This window comes from Salmo salar, chromosome 28 (assembly GCF_965601325.2).
Source record: "Salmo salar chromosome 28, fSalSal1, whole genome shotgun sequence".
NCBI lineage: Eukaryota > Metazoa > Chordata > Actinopteri > Salmoniformes > Salmonidae > Salmo > Salmo salar.
In genome coordinates, this window is record NC_138318.1 from 17,454,874 (window position 1) to 17,474,334 (window position 19,461).

Sequence of the window (19,461 nt, forward strand, 5' to 3'; positions counted from 1 at the left end):
GCAGCATCGCGACTAGCTCTTAGGAAACTTTGCATTATTTTTTTTGAATGTAATATTTTTTACATTATTAGCTCAGGAAATGTTTTGTGTCTTTACATACAGCCGGGAGGAACTATTGGATATTAGAGTGGCGGTAACTCACCAGATATTCCAGCATTACGACCAGGAATACGACTTCCCTGGAGCAGATCCTTTGTTCACTCTCCCCAGAGCAATTGAACTTATTCCAGAGGCCGACCCAAAACATCGCCGGCTGAGGAGAGGCACTCGAGGCGGCCTGCTGGTTCGATTTAGAAGGAGCGCACACCACCCACCGCTTCCGAGTATATTACTCGCTAATGTTCAGTCTTTGGATAACAAAGTTGATGAGTTTAGCGTAAGGATTTTTTTCCAGAGAGACATCGGGGCCTGTAACACACTTTGTTTCACAGAAACATGGCTCTCTCAGAATACTCTGTTGGTAAAACCAGCAGGATTCTCAGTACATCGCACAGACAGGAATAAATATCTCTCCGGGAAGCAGAAGGGCGGAGGGGTGTGTTTCATGATTAACAACTCATGGTGGAATTCTAAGAATATACAGGAACTCAAGTCCTTTTGTTCACCCGACCTTGAATACCTCACAATAAAATGCAGACCATATTATCTCCCAAGAGAATTCTCCTCCGTCATTGCCACGGCCGTTTACATCCCCTCTGAAGCCGATACCACAACGGGCCTCAAAGAACTTCACTGGACTTTATGCAAATTGGAAACCACATCCTGTGGCTGCATTTATCGTAACTGGGGATTTTAATTAAGAAAATCTGAGGATTAGGCTGTCGAAGTTCTATCAACATATCGACTGTACTACTCGTGCTACTAGGACTCTCAACCATTGCTATTCAAACTACCGGAATGCTTACAAGGCCCTCCCCCGCCCTCCTTTCGGCAAATCTGACGACGACTCCATCTTGCTCAAATCAAATCAAATGTTATTGGTCACATACACATGGTTAGCAGATGTTAATGCGAGTGTAGCGAAATGCTTGTGCTTCTAGTTCCGACTGTGCAGTAATATCTAACAAGTTATCTAACAATTTCACAACAACTACGTTATACACACAAGTGTGAATGAATTAATAAGAATACGTACATATAAATATATGGATGCGCGATGGCCGAACGGCATAGGCAAGAAGCAGTAGATGGTATAGAGTACAGTATATACATATGAGATGAGTAATGTAGGGTATGTAATCATTATATAAAGTGGCATTTTTTAAAGTGATTAGTGATACATTTATTACATCCAATATTTAATTATTAAAGTGGCTAGAGATTTGAGTCAGTATGTTGGCAGCAGCCACTCAATGTTAGTGATGGCTGTTTAACAGTCTGATGGCCTTGAGATAGAAGCTGTTTTTCAGTCTCTATGTCCCGGCTTTGATGCACCTGTACTGACCTCGCCTTCTGGATGATAGTGGGGTGAACAGGCAGTGGCTCGGGGGGTTGTTGTCCTTGATGATCTTTTTGGCCTTCCTGTGACATCGGGTGGTGTAGGTTTCCTGGAGGGAAGGTAGTTTGCCCCCGGTGATGGGTTGTGCAGACCTTACTACCCTCTGCAGAGCCTTTCGGTTGTGGGTGGAGCAGTTGCCGTACCAGGCGGTGATACAGCCCGACAGGATGCTCTCGATTGTGCATCCTTTCCTATAGACAGAAACTCAAACAGGAAGTGCCCGTGCTAAGAACTATTCAACGCTGGTCTAACCAATCGAAATCCACGCTTCAGGATTGTTTTGATCACGTGGACTGGGATATGTTCCCGGTAGCTTGCGAAAAAAATCTAGACACATACACGGATATGGTGACTGAGTTTACAAGTAAGTGTATAGGAGATGTAGTACCCACTGTAACTATTAAAACCTACACTAACCAGAAACCGTGGATAGATGGTAGCATTCGCGCAAAACTGAAAGCGCAAACCACCGCATTTAACCAACAGCAAGGTCACTGGGAATATGGCAGAATATAAACAGTGTAGTTATTCACTCCACAAGGCAAGCAAACAAGCTAAATGTCAGTATAGAGATAAAGTGGAGTCACAATTCAATGGCTCAGACATGACACGTATGTGGCAGGGTCTACAGACAATCCCGGAATACAAAAGGAAAACCAGCCATGTCGTTGAGACCGATGTCTTGCTTCCGGACAGGCTAAATACATTCTTCGACACGCTTTAAGGTTAACACAGTGCCACCGACGCGGCCCACTACCAAGGACTGTATGCTCTCCTTCTCCGTAGCCGACGTGAGTAAAACATTTAAACATTATAAACCTCGCAAGGCTGCCAGCCCAGACGGCAACCCTAGCCACGTCCTCAGAGCATGCACAGACCAGCTGGCTGGTGTGTTTACGGGCATATTCAATCTCTCCCTATCCCAGTCTGCTGTCCCCACATGCTTCAAGATGGCCACCATTGTTCCTGTACCCAAGAAGGCAAAGGTAACTGAACTTAATGACTATCGCCCCATAGCACTCACCTCTGTCATCATGAAGTGCTTTGAGAGACTAGTCAAGGATCATATCATCTCTACCTTACCTGCCACCCGAGACTTACTTCAATTTGCTTACTGCCCCAATAGATCCACAGACAATGCAATCGCCATCACTCTGCACACTGCCCTATTCCATCTGGACAAGAGGAATACCTATGTAAGAATTCTGTTTATTGACTATAGCTCAGCATTCAACACCATAGTACCTTCCAAGCTCATTAAGCTCGAGGCCCTGGGTCTGAACCCCACCCTGTGCAACTGAGTCCTGAACTTCCCTACGGGCCGCCCCCAGGTGGTGAAGGTAGGAAACATCACCTCCACTCCGCTGATCCTCAACACTGAGCCCCACAAGGGTTCGTGCTCCGCCCCCTCCTGTGCTCCCTGTTCATCCATGACTGTGTAGCCAAGCACGCCTCCAATGACACAACAGTAGTAGGCTTGATTACCAAGGATGACGAGACAGCCTACAGGGACGAGGCGAGTGCTCTGGGAGTGTGGTGCCTGGAAAACAACCTCTCACTCAACATCAGCAGAGGGTGCACCCCCCATCTACAGTGAGGGGGAAAAGTATTTGATCCCCTGCTGATTTTGTACGTTTGCCCACTGACAAAGAAATGATCAGTCTATAATTTTAATGGTAGGTTTATTTGAACAGTGAGAGACAGAATAACAACAAATAAATCCAGAAAAACGCATGTCAAAAATGTTATAAAATTATTTGCATTTTAATGAGGGAAATAAGTATTTGACCCCTCTGCAAAACATGACTTAGTACTTGGTGGCAAAACCCTTGTTGGCAATCACAGAGGTCAGACGTTTCTTGTAGTTGGCCACCAGGTTTGCAAACATCTCAGGAGGGATTTTGTCCCACTTCTCTTTGCAGATCTTCTCCAAGTCATTAAGGTTTCGAGGCTGATATTTGACAACTCGAACCTTCAGCTCCCTCCACAGATTTTCTATGGGATTAAGGTCTGGAGACTGGCTAGGCCACTCCAGGACCTTAATGTGCTTCTTCTTGAGCCACTCCTTTGTTGCCTTGGCCATGTGTCTTGGGTCCTTGTCATGCTGGAATACCCATCCAGACCCCTTTTCAATGCCCTGGCTGAGGGAAGGAGGTCCTCACCCAAGATTTGACGGTACATGGAAAAAAATCTAGATCACCTGTACTCCACACACAGAGACACGTACAAAGCTCTCCCTCACTCTCCATTTGGTAAATCCGACCACAACTCTATCCTCCTGATTCCTGCTTACAAGCTAAAATTAAAGCAGGAAGCACCAGTGACTCGGTCTATAAAAAAGGGGTCAGATGAGGCAGATGCTAAACTACAGGACTGTTTTGCTATCACAGACTGGAACATGTTCCGGGATTCTTCCGATGGCATTGAGGAGTACACCACATCAGTCACTGGCTTTATCAATAAGTGCATCAATGACGTCGTCCCCACAGTGAGCGTACGTACATAACCCCAACCAGAAGCCATGTATTACAGGCAACAGTCACACTGAGATAAAAGGTAGAGCTGCCGCTTTCAAGGTGCGGGACTCTAACCTGGAAGCTTATAAGAAATCCTGCTATGCCCTGCGACGAACCATCAAACAGGCAAAGCGTCAATACAGGGCTAAGATTGAATCACACTACACCGGCTCCGACGCTCATATTATGTGGCAGGGCTTGCAAACTATTACAGACTACAAAGAGAAGCACAGGCGAGAGCTGCCCAGTGACACGAGCCTATCAGATGAGCTAAATCACTTCTATGCTCGCTTCGAGGCAAGCAACACTGAGGCATGCATGAGAGCATCAGCTGTTCCGGACGACTGTGTGATCATGCTCACCGTAGCCAACATGAGTAAGACCTTTAAACAGGTCAACATACACAAGGCTGCGGGGCCAGACGGATTACCAGGACATGTGCTCCGGGCACATTGGTTTTTAGAGTGAAGTACATCGGAAAAAAGCAAAAGAGAACTGCAAGACTGAAGAGGAGAAAAAACAAGCAACAAACAAAGAAGATAGGCTTTTGAAAAATAACTATTTTTCATAACATTGTAGTTATCTTAGCTAGCTGAATTGTTTACCAGTTGCTAAGCAGTTGCTAGGGACTCTTTTGGAAGAAGCTAGCTAGCTAACGAAGAACAACAAAGAATATCTAGTTAACAGAAGAAAAGAAAGAGAAAATCAGGACAGAAGAAAAAGGATATCAAAGTGAAACAGTTCTCTAAAGACACAAGAGACAATAATACAAGAAACAACACTTCTGTAGCTTGTCAACTATGTGTCTGTCTATCCCTGTTCTCTCCCCTCTGCACAGGCCATACAAACGCTTCACACCGCGTGGCCGCTGCCACTCTAACCTGGTGGTCCCAGCGCGCACGACCCACGTGGAGTTCCAGGTCTCCGGCAGCCTCTGGAACTGCCGGTCTTCAGCCAACAAGGCTGAGTTCATCTCAGCCTATGCTACCCTCCAGTCCCTAGACTTCCTGGCGCTGACGGAAACATGGATTACCACAGATAACACTGCTACTCCTACTGCTCTCTCTTCGTCTGCCCACGTGTTCTCGCATACCCCTAGAGCATCGAGCCAGCGGGGTGGTGGCACTGGAATCCTCATCTCTCCCAAGTGGACATTCTCTCTTTCTCCCCTGACCCATCTGTCTATCTCCTCATTTGAATTCCATGCTGTCACAGTTACCAGCCCTTTCAAGCTTAACATCCTTATCATTTATCGCCCTCCAGGTTCCCTTGGAGAGTTCATCAATGAGCTTGACGCCTTGATAAGTTCCTTTCCTGAAGATGGCTCACCTCTCACAGTTCTGGGTGACTTTAACCTCCCCACGTCTACCTTTGACTCATTCCTCTCTGCCTCCTTCTTTCCACTCCTCTCCTCTTTTGACCTCACCCTCTCACCTTCCCCCCCTACTCACAAGGCAGGCAATACGCTTGACCTCATCTTTACTAGATGCTGTTCTTCCACTAATCTCATTGCAACTCCCCTCCAAATCTCCGACCACTACCTTGTATCCTTTTCCCTCTTGCTCTCATCCAACACTTCTCACTCTGCCCCTACTCGGATGGTATTGCGCCGTCCCAACCTTCGCTCTCTCTCTCCCGCTACTCTCTCCTCTTCCATCCTATCATCTCTTCCATCTGCTCAAACCTTCTCCAACCTATCTCCTGATTCTGCCTCCTCAACCCTCCTCTCCTCCCTTCTGCATCCTTTGATTTTCTCTGTCCCCTATCCTCCAGGCCGGCTCGGTCCTCCCCTCCTGCTCCGTGGCTCGACGACTCACTACGAGCTCACAGAACAGGGTTCCGGGCAGCCGAGCGGAAATGGAGGAAAACTCGCCTCCCTGCGAACCTGGCATCCTTTCACTCCCTCCTCTCTACATTCTCCTCTTCTGTCTCTGCTGCTAAAGCTACTTTCTACCACTCTAAATTCCAAGCATCTGCCTCTAACCCTAGGAAGCTCTTTGCTACCTTCTCCTCCCTCCTGAATCCTCCTCCCCCTCCCCCGCCCCCTCCTCCCTCTCTGCGGATGACTTCGTCAACCATTTTGAAAAGAAGGTTGACGATATCCGATCCTCGTTTGCTAAGTCAAACGACACCGCTGGTCCTGCTCACACTGCCCTACCCTGTGCTTTGACCTCTTTCTCCCCTCTCTCTCCAAATGAAATCTCGCGTCTTGTGATGGCCGGCCGCCCAACAACCTGCCCACTTGACCCTATCCGCTCCTCTCTTCTCCAGACCATTTCCGGAGACCTTCTCCCCTACCTCACCTCGCTCATCAACTCATCCTTGACCGCTGGCTACGTCCCTTCCGTCTTCAAGAGAGCGAGAGTTGCACCCCTTCTGAAAAAACCTACACTCGATCCCTCCGATGTCAACAACTACAGACCAGTATCCCTTCTTTCTTTTCTCTCCAAAACTCTTGAACGTGCCGTCCTTGGCCAGCTCTCCTGCTATCTCTCTCAGAATGACCTTGATCCTAATCAGTCAGGTTTCAAGACTGGGCATTCAACTGAGACTGCTCTTCTCTGTGTCACGGAGGCTCTCCGCACTGCTAAAGCTAACTCTCTCTCCTCTGCTCTCATCCTTCTAGACCTATCTGCTGCCTTTGATACTGTGAACCATCAGATCCTCCTCTCCACCCTCTCCGAGTTGGGCATCTCCGGCGCGGCCCACGCTTGGATTGCGTCCTACCTGACAGGTCGCTCCTACCAGGTGGCGTGGCGAGAATCTGTCTCCGCACCATGCGCTCTCACCACTGGTGTCCCCCAGGGCTCTGTTCTAGGCCCTCTCCTATTCTCGCTATACACCAAGTCACTTGGCTCTGTCATATCCTCACATGGTCTCTCCTATCATTGCTATGCAGACGACACACAATTAATCTTCTCCTTTCCCCCTTCTGATAACCAGGCGGCGAATCGCATCTCTGCATGTCTGTCAGACATATCAGTGTGGATGACGGATCACCACCTCAAGCTGAACCTCGGCAAGACGGAGCTGCTCTTCCTCCCGGGGAAGGACTGCCCGTTCCATGATCTCGCCATCACGGTTGACAACTTCATTGTGTCCTCCTCCCAGAGTGCTAAGAGCCTTGGCGTGACCCTGGACAACAACCTGTCGTTCTCCACTAACATCAAGGCGGTGACCCGATCCTGTAGGTTCATGCTATACAACATTCACAGAGTACGACCCTGCCTCACACAGGAAGCGGCGCAGGTCCTAATCCAGGCTCTTGTCATCTCCCGTCTGGATTACTGCAACTCGCTGTTGGCGGGGCTCCCTGCCTGTGCCATTAAACCCCTACAACTCATCCAGAACGCTGCAGCCCGTCTGGTGTTCAACCTTCCCAAGTTCTCTCACGTCACCCCGCTCCTCCGCACACTCCACTGGCTTCCAGTTGAAGCTCGCATCTGCTACAAGACCATGGTGCTTGCCTACGGAGCTGTGAGGGGAACGGCACCTCCGTACCTTCAGGCTCTGATCAGTCCCTACACCCAAAGAAGGGCACTGCGTTCATCCACCTCTTGCCTGCTGGCCCCCCTACCTCTGCGGAAGCACAGTTCCCGCTCAGCCCAGTCAAAACTGTTCGCTGCTCTGGCACCCCAATGGTGGAACAAGCTCCCTCACGACGCCAGGACAGCGGAGTCAATCACCACCTTCCGGAGACACCTGAAACCCCACCTCTGTAAGGAATACCTGGGATAGGATGAAGTAATCCTTCTCCCCCCCCCCCCCCCCCCCCCACCCTCCCCCCCCAAAAAGATATAGATGTACTATTGTAAAGTGGTTGTTCCACTGGATATCATAAGGTGAATGCACCAATGTCTAAGTCGCTCTGGATAAGAGCGTCTGCTAAATGACGTAAATGTAAATGTAAATGACTAACCGGTGTCTGTATGTAGCCTCGCTACTTTTATAATCCCGCTACTGTATATAGCCTGTCTTTTTACTGTTGTTTTATTTCTTTATCTACCTATTGTTCACCTAATAACTTTTTTGCACTATTGGTTAGAGCCTGTAAGTAAGCATTTCACTGTAAGGTCTACTCCTGTTGTATTAGGCGCACGTGACAAATCAACTTTGATTTGATTTGATTTGAGATGCACAATTGAAAGCTCGACAGTCCACTGCCTGCTCACCCTGCTATCATCCAGAAGGTGAGGTCAGTACAGGTTCATCAAAGCTCATTTTTCAACCACTCCACAAATTTCTTGTTAAAAAGCTATACTTTTGGCAAGTCGTTAAGACATCTACTTTGTGCATGACACAAGTAATTTTCCCAACAATTGTTTACATACAGATTATTTCACTTATAATTCATCTTATGACAATTCCAGTGGGTCAGAAGTTTACATACATGTCATGGCTTTAGAAGCTTCTGATAGGCTAATTGACATAATTTGGGACAATTGGAGGTGTACCTGTGGATGTATTTCAAGGCCTACCTTCAAACTCAGTGCCTCTTTGCTTGACATCATGGGAAAATCCAAAGAAATCAGCCAAGACCTCAGAAAAAAAATGTAGACCTCCACAAGTCTGGTTTATCCTTGGGAGCAATTTTCAAACGCCTGAAGGTACCACGTTCATCTGTACAAACAATAGTACGCAAGAATAAACACCATGGGATCACGCAGCCGTCAAACCGCTCAGGAAGGAGACGCTTTCTGTCTCCTAGAGATGAACGTACTTTGGTGCGAAAAGTGCAAATCAATCCCAGAACAACAGCAAAGGACCTTGTGAAGATGCTGGAGGAAACAGGTACAAAAGTACCTATATCCACAGTAAAACAAGTCCTATATCGACATAACCTGACAGGCCGCTCAGCAAGGAAGAAGCCACTGCTCAAAAACCGGCATAAAAAAAGCTAGACCACGGTTTGCAACTGTACATCAGGACAAAGATCGTACTTTTTGGAGAAATGTCCTCTGGTCTGATGAAACAAAAATAGAACTGTTTGGCCATAATGACCATCGTTATGTTTGGAGGAAAAAGGGGGACGCTTGCAAGCCGAAGAACACCATCCCAACCGTGAAGCATGGGGGTGGCAGCATCATGTTGTGGGGGTGCTTTGCTGCAGGAGGGACTGGTACACTTCACAAAATAGATGGCATCATGAGGCAGGAAAATTATGTGAATATATTGTAGCAACATCTCAAGACATCAGTCAGGAAGTTAAAGTTTGGTTGCAAATGGGTCTTCCAAATGGACAATGACCCCAAGTATACTTTGAAAGTTGTGGCAAAACGGCTTAAGGTCAACAAAGTCAAGGTATTGGAGTGGACATCACAAAGCCCTGACCTCAATTCCATAGAAAAATGTGTGTGTGAGCAAGGAGGCCTACAAACCTGACTCAGTTACACCAGCTCTGTCAGGAGGAATGGGGCAAAATTCACCCAACTTATTGTGGTAAGCTTGTGGAAGGCTACCTGAAACGTTTGACCCAAGTTACACAATTTAAAGGCAATGCTACCAAATACTATTTGAGTGTATGTAAACTTCTGACCCACTGGGAATTTGATGAAGGAAATAAAAGGTGAAATAAATCACTCTATATTATTATTCTGACATTTCACATTCTTAAAATAAAGTGGTGATCCTAACTGACCTAAGAAAGGGAATTTTTACTAGGATTGAATGTCAGGAATTGTGAAAAACTGAGTTTAAATGTATTTGGCTAAGGTGTATGTAAACTTCCGACTTCAACTGTATATACTGTATTCTATACTATTCTACTGTATCTTAGTCCGTTCCGCTCTGACATCGCTTGTCGATATATGTATATAGTCTTAATTCATTCATACATAGATTTGTGTGTATTGGGTATATGTTGTTTAATTTGTTAGATATTACTTGTTAGATATTACTGCATTGTAGGAGCTAGAAACACAAGCATTTCGCTACACCCGCAATAACATCTTCTAATCACGTGTATGTGACCAATCAAATTGGATTTGATTTGACATGGTGGTCTTCTTGTAGCTCAGTTGGTAGTTCATGGTGCTTGCAACTTTAAAATGAAGATAGCCTCGATGGCGCTGCCTGTGCTGTCACAGACGTCATAATGGCATAGATACAAAGGTGAGACCTCTATAAATGTTTATGGTGTAAATTTTTTAGGTTGTGACCATTTCGGTTTGGACAATAGCTAGCATATGGCTGGATAGTTTTAATTTGGACAGATGTACATCACAGCAAACATATATATTTTAGTCCCAAAACCATACTTTACGTATTTTATGAAATATTAGATGTTCGGTAATGACACTTCTTAAAAATATATGAAGCTTTACCAACTTGCTCACTCATTTTTTCCCCAAAATGATTGCAGACAGACTACTCGCCATGTGGCCATGCTGGAGAGGGGTGCAATCCCATCACCTGGTGATATTTGTAGGGGTGTGGTTTAAGGCACACATTCATTCTACAGTCAGTTAAAGTCTGTGTTTAGGTAGTGGCATCAAAAGTTGGGACAGCATTTTTCAGAGAAAGATGTTTAAAAATAAACAAAACACTAATAAGATCAGTATCTTTCAATGTGGTAATAGAATAACTCAATATGTTCTATTGAAATAATAGTGTTAAAAAAAATTAAAATCATGAATTGTTTTATTTTCAAACATGAATTTTAAGAGTCGCTGTGGGGCAGCCACTTATGAATAGAAATCGGTGTATAAACAATGACTTTGTACTATATTAATTTAACAATACGTTTGTTATTGCCTTGGAATTAATTAGAACATATCATGATGAAAACAAAATCTCCATTTGGACACTTTTAGATTCTGTAGATTCACTTCTGTAGATTCACTCATATACATGAATATGTTTACAATATGTGTCAGTTGCCTGGCCCTGGCTGGTATGTATAGATTACGATAAAGGGAGCAGAGATTAGGTCAAAAATCAGTAACCACAGCAAGGAATTTCTAAGGGGTAGGTTAACTTCGTGACACACCAACTGCAACATACAACATCACACATTCACCCAAACCACTGTATTCGGTGCATTTTAAGTCCATTTTATTACAATGCATTAGGCTTAATGCCTTACATTTTACTTCATTACATTATTATTTTCTTATGTTTTTTATGGTCAAGTTAAGTGTGTGTGTGTGTTTCAAAAGAGGCCCCCAGTAGACCACATGACGCATATCAGAAGATGTTGGGTCTTCTGCGCAACTTGCCCACCCTCAAGTGGTTATCTCTCCTCAGCATTCAGAAGGAAAACAACCCGAAGCAAGGAGTAGGCCTACCGCAAACGACCATTTAGTTGACCTCATTTAGACAATTGTTGTAAATACTGCCAGAAAACGTGATTTGCTTGCATTTTGACCGGTTATAGTGGTGCAAAAAATGGTTGACTAACACCTTTACGCAGACCTGTGCCTTGCGCCCGTCCAGACGTTCAACTTCTACGCATAGCACCAGCGCAACGGGTTACAATATGCTCACAGACCACGAAAAGGAGCTGATCGCTAAAATTTGGGACAAAATGATTCCCGTGGCTTCCGACATCGGAGCTGAATGTCTTCTAAGGTAGGCCTAAGTTAATTGTAAATAACATACAAGCAACACACACATCTGAACATAACTTCCTTTCTGATAAGATGCCACTTTCGATATGGTAGGCTAAACGGTGTTAAAACTAAGACATTTCGTTGGCAAAAACTGTCTTTGCTTCTGCTATTGGAAAATGTATTTGTGAAAGGTGTCATGTATTTGAATGAAAACAAAACGTATATGTTTTTTGTGTTGTTACATTTTTGTTTATTATATGGTTAGCCTGTTACAATAATTTAGCAATTAAATTGGGTTCATGGTCCATTTACCCAAACTTGGTGGTAATGGAGGCAACAACAGAGGTCTCTCTTGGACCTGTTGTCAGTCACAAATATAATGCCCACTTGCAGACCTATACTTTATCACTGTATCACAGGATGATGACGACTTTTCCCGGGACGAAAACATACTTCGCCCACCTGGACATCAGACCCAGGTCCACGCACCTGCGTTCCCACGGGAAGAAGATAGTTCTCGCGATAGCTGAGTGTTCCAAAGACATCAGCTCGATGATGGTCACCCTGGCACCGCTCCAAACACTGCATGCCTACAAACTGAGAATAGACCCCTGCAACTTCAAGGTGCCTTCCCTATTTCTCTTGATGAACTGTTCCATCAGATATTAGTCCTAGTACATCCCTATCCCTACTTATATAATCTGCTGGAACACACTCATTGTGTCCTAATAATCTTTACTCCTTGAATTGTGCACTCATTCACTACTCCCCACAAATTGGTGTTGGCATAGACTGGGAGTTTCCACCATATTTCTTATACCAATAATTTCATTTCTAATCTATGAAGGGAACTTAACAAATGCACTTGTGGTTTATTTTATGATTTTTTTTCCTTTGTGTTTTGTTTATTTCTCTCATAGCTTCTTTGTCACTGTATCCTCGTGACTTTGGCCGCTCACATGGGTGATGAGTTCGATCCTGTCGCGCACGCAGCCATGGACAAGTACCTCTCGGCCTTCGCAGCCGTCCTTGCAGAGAAATACAGATAAGGAGCGTCATAGCCCCATCATAGAAATCAAATGTTGCTGTGCCGTTAACTTATTATAGAGTATTTTATTTGTGTGTTTTTCTTTTGTAATAAAACCTGACAGAAACACCTGAGTGCTTGTGTCGTTAACTCTCTGTAATAAGGAGGAAATCGTTACATGTTCAGCTGTATTAAGTTCTGTCGGTTAGTTGTGACAGAGTTCCCTTTGGGTATAGAAATGTGTAAACTAAACCATCTGCTGCGGACCATACATCCCAAGTACATCCCAAGCAGTGGCGACCGTCATATCTTTTTTTTTGGGGGGGGGGGGGGGCTTGCCTGTTTTGCATGTTATTTTGGCATTAATACGTGTCACATATCAGTTTGCAAACAATGTAAAAAATATATATTATTTAATAAAGCCGCATACAAACATGGTCTTGAGTAAGGCAGCTCCAAAAGGCAGGTGTTTCAGCCTAACTCAGTGCTTTCTGTGGTGGTGGTGTTACGCGGAGTGGAACAGGGGAACCCAAGAGCAGACTCAGACGAGGAGACTGGGATGAAGTAATCAAGGTATTTATTGAAACACGGGGAAGATGGAGTGCAGGCCAGGGGAAACTCAGATGGGTTGCAGGAAACCAGGTGCGGAGGCTGAGGCTGGAGCGAGAGGGGTTGAGACAGGGTAAGCAGGTCCGGAGGGGAATCCAAGGGAGTAGTAGAGTGGGGAATCCAGGACAGAGTAGCAGGATGACGAGACGTGGGACTGGAGACAGGGACCAGAGTCAGAGCAGGCAGAACTGTAGCGGAGAGGAAAACAGAGTCAGGCAGGGAAAACAGGCACAACAGGATAACAGGATCTGAATAGTAACAAAACGGCCAGAAACGTAGACTGACTGAGCAGAGATTACGATCTGGCACCGTGTAAGTGGCACGGCTGAGTATTTGTAGTGGTCTTGATTATGGAACAGGTTGCAGCTGTTGGGGATCTGCTCTGACTCCAGCACACCTGTCTCCGCCCACACAATCACACAAACACAGAGAGAGGGGGAGAGGGAGAGAGTACTGGGGAAGTGGTGGCAGGTCAAGGAGACACAGGATGCGCAGTAGAGGGCGTTGCAGGAGCAGATGTGACAGGTGGGGCAAGCCAGCAGAAAATACGGAGCGTTGCGCTGTGATTGGCTCAGTTTTCTGTCACTCATGGGGACACTACATCACCACCAAGTCTGAGGGTAGAGCTCGACAATTCAAGCCCCTCGGGTGCTGCCATAGAGTTACATTAGAAGTGCACATCTAAGAAGGCTCAAGTCAGTGGCCACAGATAAAATGATGTGAAATCACCTTATATCTACAGTAGCTTTGATTGGACTGATCATGTCAACATCATACTTTCAAAATCTTAGCTAGCAGTCATCATGAACCATCATCATGAATAAAGTCGACAATCTACTGGCAAATCCTTTTTAATCCTTGTCATATGAAGAGAAATAATGAAGAGAAATTAAAGATAAAACGTATCGGTACTCATCGGCCATTCAACATAAACATTACACAACAAGTTGGAAATCGCAAGTTCAACAATGAGGGGTTTGGAAGGAATCAGTGGCTAACTGCAAGCACTGCAAAGCAATCATTAGCCCGCTATTCAGTGGAATGGCTGTGTGGTCCCAAGTCTAAGATTAAGGGCCTCTTTTCCTAGTTTAAAATGATAAACATTAAACATTGGCCATGCTGTCAATGAAGCATGATTAGTCATTTAAAAATCATGTTAACCACTATTATTAAACACGGAATGAGTCCATGCAACCTATTATGTGACTTCTTAAGCAAATTTTTACTCCTGAACTTATTTAGGGTTGCCATAACCAAGGGGTTGAATACTTATTGACTCAATACATTTTAGCTTTTATTTTTGTATTATTTAAAAAAAATGTTCTACAAACAAAATTACACTTTGACATTATGCGGTAGTGTAGGGAGATCAGTGACACAACATCTCAATGTAATCAATTTTAAATTCAGGCTGTAACACAACAACAAAAGTGGAAAAAAAGCAAAAGGGTGTGAATACTTTCTGAAGGCACTGTAAGTATAGGCTATGACCTGAGAGTCTCAGAATCTATATTTGCTTTCCTCAAATGTTTTTTGCTGTTTCACGGAAATCCACCTAAAGGAGAACCTATTCGACAATGTTCAACTATGTCTTATCTAAAGCGTGATGGGTTATCTCCAACCAATCATATTACATTTTTCGTTTTGGGGGCGGAGTGCACAAATACCATAAAACTAAAGATTTTTCCGAAATGTTTTCATGATTCCTATTCTCACTAGAAACTAAGCTAAATCTTCACGAGCAAACATGGTTGAGTGGACAGACGAAGAGCGCGCGGCCATCTCCAACATCTTCTCCAAACTAGACTATGACGAAATTGGCCAAAAGTCCCTGTCAAGGTAAGACAAGAAACTTTGGTTTACTTTAATTTTGATTGTTAGTCCCCCTAATTTTCATCTTCTTCGTCATTTTCTGTTGTTGTTCAGCATCACACTGTTCTCTCCGCTCCTCTCTCCGCTCCCCTCAGGTGTCTGATCGTGTACCCCTGGACCCAGAGGTATTTCGGGGGCTTCGGCAACCTGTACAACGCAGAGGCCATCATGAACAACCCTCTGATTGCTAAGCACGGCACCACGGTGCTGCGCGGTCTGGACAGAGCTCTGAAGAACATGGACGACATCAAGAACACATACGCCGAGCTGAGCGTTCTGCACTCTGAGAAACTGCACGTGGATCCCGACAACTTTAAGGTAAGATAGGCGACAAAATAACATTGAAGTCCACTCGATCAAGCTACCCCCAAATACATTCTAAACATATCACTTTTGCTGTGATTTGTTCTCTTTCACAGCTGTTGTCTGACTGTCTGACCATCGTCATCGCTGGGAAGATGGGCAACGCATTCACACCCGAATATCAGGCATCCTTCCAGAAGTTCTTGTCAGTGGTGGTGTCTGCTCTGGGCAGGCAGTACCACTAGAGTCAGTCTCCATATAGCTGACCGAGGGGACAGCCTGTGTGCTCATGTGTTTCACTCCTCAATGAAGAAATAAAATAAGCATATAAGCATCTGTTTGTTGATCATGTGTGTTTATTTTACGCGTGCGTAATTGTATCCATACAAGCCTAGACAAATTGCACTTTAAGGATAGCTAATATAATAACACATTTAAAGGTTTCAATGGTTATTTCATATATAGATGTTCGATCATTATATTATATTAGATCATTATAAAAATGTGAATTCAATAATACATTAGACAACATGAACAAGTTAGCGAATGGATGCATATTGCCTACAAGCCTACAGAGTCGGCCAGGCTGAATTGTATTGTTGCTGGCTGTAAAACACGTGGCAAATATTAACATGACTATTTATGCATAAAACATACAAAAACAAAACTGTGAAGTGAAACACCTCTATGTATAGACTGAGAAGAAAAAGAATGGTTATAAAACACACATCGCTGCTTCATGGATGGAATGGGCAATTTCAACGATTATTTTTTACTGTTTAAATAAATAAATTATTGTCGTTTAAGTTTTAACAGTTAATATTCATTTGTCAAAAGTATTTACTTTACATTTTCTTTAGTTTACTGTAGCTGTTGTCATATTGATATCCGTCATGCAAAACAGTATAATTCCAGAAACTTTTAATCCCCTGTTAAGGTTGTTTTTCGTTTCGTTAGATACAATTGACCTCCACTTGTAGGTTACATTTAGAAAAAGCTAGTTTGTTTGGTGCAGGAAACGACCCCATATACATATATATATATTTTTAAAGTTTTGCATATTGGCCAAAGTTTTTTATTTTCTACTGTATATAAAGGGATGAGTTTCGAGATTCCTACACCAGATCCATACATGATTAAACGTCAGCAGGTAGCCTACATGACGTGACCCACAGCCAGTGGTGTAAAGTACTTAAGCAAAAATACTTTAAAGTACTACTTAAGTAGTTGTCAGGGTATCTGTACTTTATCTTGCTATTTATATTTTTGTCACCTTTTACTTCACTACATTCTTCTTACTCCATACATTTTTCCTGACACCCAAAAGTAGTCGTTACATTTTGACAGGAAAATGGTCCAATTCACACACTTATCAAGAGAACATCCCTGGTCAGCATTACTGCCACTGATCTGGCAGACTCACTAAACACAAATGCTTCGTTTGTAAATGATGTCTGAGTGTTGGAGTGAGCCCCTAGCTATCCACCAATAAATAAAAAAGGAAGATCATGCGGCCTGGTTTGGCTAATATAAGGAATTTGAAATGGTTTATACTTTTACTTTTGATACTTATGTACATTTTAGCAATTATATTTCATTTTGATACTTAATTACATTTAAAACCAAATACTTGTAGACTTTTACTCAAGTAGCATTTTACTGGGTGACTTCCACTTTTACTTGAGTCATTTTCTATTAAGGTATCTTTACTTTTACTCAAGTATGACAATTGAGTACTTTTTCCACCACTGCCCACAGCAACCTGTTCCATGCAGGCCCCTGCAGCAGCTGGTCGGCCTCTCCAACTGTGACCTATGTGCGGTTTTAGAAGATAAGAATGGCAACACCTAGTGTTATCTATAAACACATACAGTAGGCCCACACATGATCTGAGAAAGTCTATGAGTGAAAGGCGAATATATGCGTTTTACATTTATTTCATGAAGGCATCCCGATAAAATGTATAACCATATGTCTCTCCACTGTGGCTATACTGTTCCCAAGCAGATTACTCCTCATCACACAGGCAGGTGTAGGAGAAGGCAGCTGATACATACATACATACATACATACATACATACATACATACATACATACATACATACATACATACATACATACATACATACATACATACATACATACATACATACATACATACATACATACATACATACATACATACATACATACATACATACATACATACATACATACATACATACATAACATTCCCCCCAGTATCACGATATCAAGCACTTCATTCCAGAAATCATTATATTCGTTGAGAACCTATCGAATGTTGGTCTTCATTCAGTTTTTTCCCCATCTGTTAATATCCAGTCACCACTCCTCTGTTAGCAACTCAAATCAATTATTAAACGGTCACTTTCTATCATCTTGATTGTGCACCATTTTTAGAAAGTAGAAATTGGTGCAAAGTATTATCTATTTTCATAAGAACAGATCAATTTTCATACTTAAGTTATTGTCAAAAAGCAAGCAGCAGTAAGTCTTCATCATCGCTTGATTGTGTGAGATATATTATTGCATTATAACAGATAATATGGGTTACATAGTAAGATATCAAAATCCTTATTCTATGAAATGTTTCTAGGCTATATTTAGCCCTAATAGATATGGCGGCAACGCCTTGCAATGAACTTGGTTACTCCTATACGCCTATGTCAAAAGCATTGGGATTTTCTGCGTTACCATGTATAGCCCAAAGCGATAAGACAAGACAACACCCTAAATTCACAGAACTGATGCTCCATCTCACTCCATCATTTTACTCAATTATCTCATCATAGCCAATAGAAAACGAGTAGAGGTGGGGTTTGGTGACGTGTGTCTTGGGCCATAAAACAGGTGTCAGGATCCGTCTAACTTCAGACCCTTCTAAAGCTTCATTCATCCTCTGAATATCTTCTTTGGTACAGCAGAACCTCTTGCCAAAATGAGCCTGTCAGCTAAGGAAAAAGTCATCGTCAAGGACTTCTTTGCGAAAGTCTCCAGCAGGTCCGACGAGATCGGCGCCGAGGCTCTCGCGAGGTAAAGATGAACATACTTTATCATCAGTTTGGCTACAACGGGGTGGAGTCTATCTACAATTATTCGATTTATGGATATTGTATTAGTTAGAACATTATTGTATTAGGCAACTCTAATAGAAAATGATCTAACAGGCTTATATACATTTCTAAAAATACAAACCAGTTCCTGAAATTGACTGCATGACTGATACTTATCAGATACAGAGTGTTATTGGTACTGAGTATTGATATGTTCGACAGAGCAATTACCACGTACCCTAACCAATCCTTTCTCTCCTTCCTCCATGCAGGTTGATCGTGGTGTACCCCCAGACCAAGTCTTACTTCGCCCACTGGAAGGACCTGAGCCCCAACGGCGATCCCGTTAGGAAGCACGGCATCACGGTCATGGGTGGCTTGTACGAGGCGGTGAGCAAGATCGATGACCTGACCGTTGGTCTTCTGACCCTGAGCGAGCTGCACGCCTTCGTGCTTAGAGTTGACCCCGTCAACTTCAAGGTAATTTTCACGAACTATAGCCAATGTAACCATATGCTCTATAGGCATATGGGCCATGTATTAGCCTACCTACTACGTTTGCAGAAGGTGTCATTGCACTTTTCTCAGCATAATCAAACTGACTCTTTGCTCTGTTTGTCCCTCGTCAGATTCTGTCCCACTGCATCATGGTGGTCTTGTCCATGCTGTTCGCCGAGGAGTTCACCCCTCAGATCCATGTTGCCGTGGACAAGTTCCTCGCCCTGGTGGCCCTGGCTCTGGCCGAGAAGTACCGCTAAATGACCAATCAGCACCAACACGCCAGCACTCACACCTGATGTGGTCCTCAGTGTGGAAATAAAAGGTCTTTACTGAGAAATAAAAAGTGCAATCAATGAAATCAATGAAAGTTTCTATGGTCTTTCTTCGTACTTTTGTAAAAAAAAAAAAAAAAAAAGGTATGCTTGTGAGTTAGCTAGCGGTAAGAGGATGAGATTGTCGACAATAAGAGATAAAAATAAATTGGAGTCAAAAACTCTAAAGCAAATACAAC

The 19,461-nt window shown here is 43.7% G+C and overlaps 3 protein-coding genes across 3 annotated transcripts; all 3 read left to right on the forward strand.

Moving 5' to 3' along the window:
* Positions 1 to 11,267: 11,267 nt before the first annotated feature.
* On the forward strand, positions 11,268 to 12,724 carry hbae4 (hemoglobin alpha embryonic-4). Its single transcript, NM_001140720.1, is given in 3 exon segments — positions 11,268 to 11,583; positions 11,984 to 12,188; positions 12,485 to 12,724. Coding segments are annotated over 3 exon segments (426 nt in total). The 5' UTR covers positions 11,268 to 11,491; the 3' UTR covers positions 12,614 to 12,724.
* A 2,106-nt stretch (positions 12,725 to 14,830) lies between these two features.
* On the forward strand, positions 14,831 to 15,709 carry LOC106589556 (hemoglobin subunit beta-2). Its single transcript, XM_014179681.3, has 3 exons — positions 14,831 to 15,039; positions 15,168 to 15,390; positions 15,492 to 15,709. Exons 1-3 carry the CDS (start codon positions 14,948 to 14,950, stop codon positions 15,618 to 15,620), a joined length of 444 nt encoding a protein of 147 aa, XP_014035156.2. The 5' UTR covers positions 14,831 to 14,947; the 3' UTR covers positions 15,621 to 15,709.
* Positions 15,710 to 18,237: 2,528 nt separating this feature from the next.
* Positions 18,238 to 19,308, forward strand: hbae5 (hemoglobin, alpha embryonic 5). Its single transcript, XM_014179682.3, has 3 exons — positions 18,238 to 18,429; positions 18,722 to 18,929; positions 19,079 to 19,308. Exons 1-3 carry the CDS (start codon positions 18,335 to 18,337, stop codon positions 19,205 to 19,207), a joined length of 432 nt encoding a protein of 143 aa, XP_014035157.1. The 5' UTR covers positions 18,238 to 18,334; the 3' UTR covers positions 19,208 to 19,308.
* The last annotated feature ends 153 nt before the right edge of the window (positions 19,309 to 19,461 follow it).

Bases quoted from the DNA above. Each gene is read 5' to 3' on its own strand.
- hbae5 (XM_014179682.3), top strand. From the start codon at position 18,335: ATGAGCCTGTCAGCTAAGGAAAAAGTCATCGTCAAGGACTTCTTTGCG. The intron at 18,430-18,721 runs GTAAAGATGAAC...TCCTCCATGCAG, and splicing joins GGCGCCGAGGCTCTCGCGAG to GTTGATCGTGGTGTACCCCC. The intron at 18,930-19,078 runs GTAATTTTCACG...GTCCCTCGTCAG, and splicing joins TTGACCCCGTCAACTTCAAG to ATTCTGTCCCACTGCATCAT.
- LOC106589556 (XM_014179681.3), top strand. From the start codon at position 14,948: ATGGTTGAGTGGACAGACGAAGAGCGCGCGGCCATCTCCAACATCTTC. The intron at 15,040-15,167 runs GTAAGACAAGAA...CGCTCCCCTCAG, and splicing joins GGCCAAAAGTCCCTGTCAAG to GTGTCTGATCGTGTACCCCT. The intron at 15,391-15,491 runs GTAAGATAGGCG...TCTCTTTCACAG, and splicing joins TGGATCCCGACAACTTTAAG to CTGTTGTCTGACTGTCTGAC.